We start from the raw sequence: 6,000 nt of genomic DNA, 5'->3' as shown, positions 1-6,000 counted from the left end.
TGGGTTATCCAAATTACATTCTCTCATGAATACCAAATTAAACACTGCATAAGAAGTGAGACCCTGGATAGCACTGTCTGAAAGGCCTGAATGCATAAAAATATTTTCTCTTCTCTGACGTGCTTTCCAAGAGTTAAGAGTTGTCAAAATTAAAAAACAAAAAACCAACCCCCCCCCAAAAAAGCATGAATTAAAAAGGGAAGCATTTTGCTTACAATTCTTACTACATTTTTAGTACCAAAGGTCATCAGTCATATGAAAAATAGATCACTTAATTCTTGAAAAATAATTGCATCCATCTGTCTCCTTCTTTGTCAAAAGAAGTCGATGTTGAATATACTCTGTAGCTGATATACATACATAGGCTGACAGAAAGCACAATGTTCTGAAAGGAAAGCAGAGATTATAGAAATAAACTTGGTCCCAGACAGGAGCAGAGAAAGAGAGCGAGAAGGAGCGTAAGGAAAAACGCAGAGCCTTGCAGAACTGTTTCAATGTAAGGAAGTGTAGCGGAGCTCCAGACGGACCTCCTCACTCACTGCGTCCAGTGCTCCTCTATACAGTGCTCCTCTCTACATGCTTGTTACACGCTTGTTAAATTAACGTAACATACAGTAACAATGAAGCAAAAATAACTATACAACAATTAGTCCACCGTTACCGAAAAGGCAACGAGTTCACAAATAATTAATCCACCCCAGGTTTCCAACTGTGATGACTTTCAGCTCTCTCGTGAGGACTCCCCTGGCACGTTTAGTGAACATGCTTATGTTTTGCACACCTGCCGGCTCACCCTCCTTTCCCACAGACAGGGAAGGAGTGAAGTTCACTCTGAAGAGGATGGTGGCCAAGGTTTCCATCTTCCCATGGATGATTTGGGGTTGTCCCGCAAATTCAAATATGGCCGGAGCAAGTCATCGCTCCCGCACACCGTGCCCCACCATTCGGCAGGAGACGCGTGTATGCCTCGTTTTGCACAATACTGTGAGAAAGCGTGCTTTGATAAACACATCGGTACCTTTTGGCACCTCTGACTAACCATCCTCCACTATCCCCATCCCCTGGTGTGGCCAAAATCGAATCAGAGACCCCATGTGGGTGTAATCCCCTGGTCACTTGGATCCTGAAGCTTCCAGGGCTCTGTCCATCGGGGAGCGTGCGGTCAGTCCCGCGCCGCAATTGTCCCGCGTTTTCAGTGCCAGCGAGTACTTCTCCAGGGTCATGGGCCTCAGTCTCTAAGCGTGAAGACAGCTTTTCTTAGCTGCCCTGTGACAACTGGGTTTCACATTTCCTGAAACTAGATCTGTGGAAGGAGTCTCTGAAATTAAAAGGGACACAGAGGAAAAAAAAACCAAAAAACAGAGGTCAGAAAGATCACTTAGTCCTTGAAAGAGAGGGAGGGGGAAAATCACAAGAAGGGGTACCGGGGAGGTCATGAGGAAGGTAGAGGGAGTGTAAGCTACTCAGGATGCAGGGTGGAATCTGGACAGATCGGGTTCTAGAGGATTCTCTAAGCCAGGCGCGCTCCCAGTGCTCGGAAGCCCCTTGGCCGGGCCCGAATCGCTATCCTTTATCCCGGGAAGAGGACTCCCTTGCCCCGAACTCACCTCTTTTGACTCTCAACTCTGAATATCGGCTTGTAGAGTTCTGGAATTTTCCGCTCGATCATTGGCCTGAGGTTCTCTTTCAGCTTGTTGTAATTCTTTTTGAGTTCCTGCTGATATTCCCTCTGGTCCGCCGTGATGAGACGTTTATTTTTCTCCACGGCCTCGCCGCACCTGAGATACACACACAACAGGGCAGAGAGGGGAATGAGGCTGTATCTCACAGGGGTCTGAAGTGCTTAGCTATTATCGAACATTCCTCCAGTGTGTCCAAGGGTGTTTGCAAGCTGGGTGGCCTGTCAGGACGGCCTTCTGGGCTGCACCTCAGATTTAAGGAATCAGCGTCTCTACGGAGTGAGCCGGGCGATCTTGACACTGTAAGTGGCTCCGTGCTGGGCACCATACAAGGAGGCTTCCATACATTGTCTGGTTAACTTCCCCAACGAATCTAGAAGGTCTGTGTCTTTGTCTCTGAGGCTCAGCCATGCCAAGATAACACTGTGAGGAAGTGGTGGGTCCAGGTTTCAGACCCATGGTTGTGCCAGAATAGAACCTGTTACATGGGGGGGCGCCTGGGTGGCTTTGTTGGTTGGACGCCCCACTTCAGCTCGGGTCATGATCTCAGAGTTCGTGGGTTTGAGCCCCACGTCGGGCTCTGTGCTGACAGCTGAGAGCCTGGAGCCTGGTTCTGATTCTGTGTCTCCCCCTCTCTCTGCCCCTCCCCTACTCACACTCTCTGTTTCAAAAATAAACAAACATTAAAAACATTTAAAAATATAGTTACTAAAACAAAGTCGCAATGGACAGGTTAACAAATATACCAGACAAAAATGGAGAACACAGGGCCTGTATGATGGATCTAAGGAGATCACCAAAGAAATTAAAAAAAAAAAAAAAAAAGTTAAACAATGGTTAAGGGGCGCCTGGTTGGCTCAGTCGGTTAAGCATCTGGCTCTTGGTTTCAACTCAAGTCATGATTTCAGGGTGTGTGAGAGTGAGGCGCCTGCTTGGAACCCTCTCACCACCCCTCTCCCACTCGTTCTGTCTCTCAAAATAAATCAACTTAAAAAAAAAAAAAGAGATCACAGCTGAAGGTTTTCCAGAATCGCAAACAGACACAAACCCTCTCTTGCACAAAAGCAGATCCACCGTGGGGAAACTGTAGAGCAGCAGAGAGAAAATCGTCACGACGCATTGTGTTGCTCTAACTTGTCGACAGTGAAGCCTAGCGGTTTCCTGGCCTCCCACAGTATACGCTAGGTTCCGAAGAAGAAAATCATGTTCTTTCAACATGGTAAAGTCCTGCCTTGTATGTTACACTGTTCTGCACACGGAAACTTACAAATCGGCAAACGAGGGCAACGTCATGGGTGAAACTTAGCTGACATTCCGAAATTAGTAACGGTCTTTATGATCCTTCAGACGATGGGTTTCTGGGGTGGTTTGCACGGTTTTCCCTCTAGCGGTGTTGAATCTGGGTGAAGTCACGGGGACACCCACACCTTGTTTACACGCCGTTGGTATTAGCACTGAACACATTTTCAGGATAACCGTCAAAGGTGAAGAGGGTGGAATGTGGCTGAGGGACAGGGGAAAGCTACCTGGCCCCGGGGAAAAAAATAAGCCCACGACCACCGCTTCCCCCTGGAATTAGCCCGTGGCGGAAGGACGTGGTAACTCAGACAGAAGCCAAAAGAACTCCCCTAACTGGATCTTCACCTGCCTTTTAAGTTTGGCATTAATTGAAGCAAACTGTAGGATGTCTGAGGTAGCATGTCCAGGGCTTCGAGAAGGGGTGGGAAGGGGAGGCGTATAACCTCTGAATCCTGAGAAATCCACGTCATCCCTTATTACTATTATTTTTTATTGCTTCTTAACTAACAGTTACGTGAGCTACCACCATGTGAAAAATAAAATCAGCATCAGGATGACTTCCAGGCCGCAGTGTGCAGCGGTGACGGACTACGAGAGGCCTGTGGAAGCCGACTGTGTACCTGGGAATGTCTCTGAAAACCTGGGGTGGGGAGTTAGTCTTTGTGGTCAGAAGTGGTACGAGCTAGGCTGGAATAGGCCGACTGCGTACCATGCGCTCCAGACGTGCTGACACGCTTTCCCTGCAGACAGAGCTGGAGCTGGAGCCCGGTTGCTGTGCGTTAGCACAAGGACTTAAGCACCGAAATCCTCAGTTTTCTCATCTGTAAAATGGGAATGATAATCTCTTACAACATCCGGCTGATGGGTCGGCTAAGGGAGAAGCTGTGACAGATCGTATTTTTCAAAAATGGTCACAGCAGTAGCTGCCCATCCTACGTGCTCTTCCAGAACCTTGTGACACTTCCATCAAAGGGCAGGTGGTCCTGTGTGGCTGCCCCAGCGAACACGGTGCCGCAGAGGTGATGCTCTGTGGTGCGGCGTGCCTTCTGCCTGCCTGTGTCTCTTGGGACATGCGTCTTGGGAATCCTGTGTGAGTATTTTTCAGCGCAGACGGTGAGGAAGCCTTCAGGTAATTCAGGCCCCGGCACTGTCTGGCAGCCACTGAGAGGTGAGCAAAGGCCACCAGCTGAGACCCTGACCCCTAGAACCACATACACAATAAGTAAAAGTTGTCCTTTTAAGCCACTACGTTTTCAGGTAGCTTGTTACACCACAATAAATAAACGCAGTGTTATATGTGAGTGATGCGTCACTAAATTCTACTCCTGAAGCCATTGTTATACTGTTAACTGACTTAGATTTAAATAAAAAATTTAAAAAAATAAACAGTGTTTTAAAAAGGTAGATCTCTGAATGGGCGGGGTGAAAATTTTCTAGCTTTTGTAGTAGTAATATTAATTTATATTCTAACAAATTTTAAATACTGTTTATATTTTAATGTTTGTTTATTTTTGAAAGGAGGAGAGATGGAGCGTGAGCAGGGGAGGGGCAGAGAGAGAGGGAGACACAGAATCCGAAGCAGGCTCCAGGCTCTGAGCTGTCAGCACAGAGCCCAACGCGGGGTTCGAACCCACAAACCGCGATCATCACCTGAGCTGAAGCTTAATCAGACGGTACCACCCAGGCACTGCCATAACTCATTTTAAATGAAGGTATGTGCCAAGGAATTAGCTTTTCTAAAAAGTCCCCCAATATTTTTCTGGGTTTTTGTTCTGTACAAATGCACTAGTTACTAAAGAAAATGGAGCTTTTGTGTAATGTCAGAATTGCTATCAGATCCAGGGCACAATTCAAATATGGAAACATTAATAAATACGACCTCTGTGTGTGTGCCGTGTGGGTGACTGGGTGCATGCACACAGACACGGAGACACATAGACACACTCTGTCAGGCAACAGCAGTGCCTCACTGTAGGATCCAGTAAGTCTCCTCTATGCACAGTGAGTATGCAGATCTCTCCCCGGAGCCTGCGGAGGAGCGGGTATCTCTAATCTCACCGAACCCTAGCATTCTGAAGAATTCTCACCGAATTTAACAAACTTTCACTTCTGGCCTCCTTTACTCTCCATCTGCCTAATGAGTTTATTCCTATACTTAACATGCTGCTCTACGGTTCCGGATGAAAAGAAATACTGGTATACATTTTCCTGATGTCGTTTCCTCTTATGGGTGAAAGACCATCGCATCCTTCAAATCATTCATTTTAGGACCATAGGAGATGATGCTGTACCTGTCTGCATTGCAATAGCTTGCAAGTCCATGCTCAACGATGGGTTCCTAGTTTGTAAGACCTATGCAGCCTGAACAGACTACTTTTTAAAAATGTTTAGTCGTTTTTGAGAGAGAGAGAGAGAGAGAGAGAGAATGAGTGGGGGAAAGGCAGAGAGAGAACGGGGCAGAGGATCTGAAGCAGGCTCTATGCTCACTCATTCAGCAGGGAGCCTGATGCGGGGCTCCGACTCACGAACTATACGAACTATGAGATCACAGTTTGGGCTAAAGTCAGATGCTCAGCCAACTGAGCCACACAGGTGCCCCCCCGCCCTCCCAACAGGCTACTCTTGATGCCAATTCTGCTGCAGAATTCAGGAGCAGAGAAGAGGCTTGTCTGATGATGGAAACTGCCAGAGAGACCATACCTTTGAAAAAGCCCAGATTTAGAATCTCCCCTTTACCAAATTTGAGGCAGGGTCTATTCTTATGATTCTAAAAATAAGTTATTGTGTGATATTAAGAATGATAAAGACAGTGCCAACCCCCTCGTGGACTTAAAAACAGTCAGCACATTGATGGAGGTGTGGGCTACATAGATTCAGAAGAGCTGACCTTGAACTCCGCTCTCTTGCTAGCTATGTGACCTTAGGCAAAGTCACCTCCCATCTCTGAACCTCCGTTTCCCCTTTTGCAAAATGAGGCTGGTGATAATACCTGTTTGAGATGTGAGGCACACACGGGACAATA

At 47.0% G+C, this 6,000-nt stretch overlaps 1 protein-coding gene across 2 annotated transcripts in view; it reads right to left on the bottom strand.

Moving 5' to 3' along the window:
- Positions 1 to 247: 247 nt before the first annotated feature.
- DOCK8 (dedicator of cytokinesis 8) overlaps positions 248 to 6,000 on the bottom strand; it is a 225,444-nt gene continuing 219,691 nt past the window's right edge. For both annotated transcript variants that reach the window (XM_039249540.1, XM_039249541.1), the window contains 2 exons: positions 1,608 to 1,778; positions 248 to 1,318 (listed from right to left, as the gene is read on the bottom strand). In XM_039249540.1, the coding sequence (XP_039105471.1) occupies positions 1,258 to 1,318; positions 1,608 to 1,778 (232 nt within the window). In that variant the 3' untranslated portion in view covers positions 248 to 1,257. The remainder of the gene's footprint in view (positions 1,319 to 1,607; positions 1,779 to 6,000) is intronic.

This window comes from Hyaena hyaena, unplaced genomic scaffold (genome assembly GCF_003009895.1).
Source record: "Hyaena hyaena isolate Hyena2069 unplaced genomic scaffold, ASM300989v1 scaffold_341, whole genome shotgun sequence".
Taxonomy (NCBI): Eukaryota; Metazoa; Chordata; class Mammalia; order Carnivora; family Hyaenidae; genus Hyaena; species Hyaena hyaena.
The sequence above is the reverse complement of the archived record's forward strand: the minus strand, read 5'-3'. Positions and strand labels throughout refer to the sequence as shown.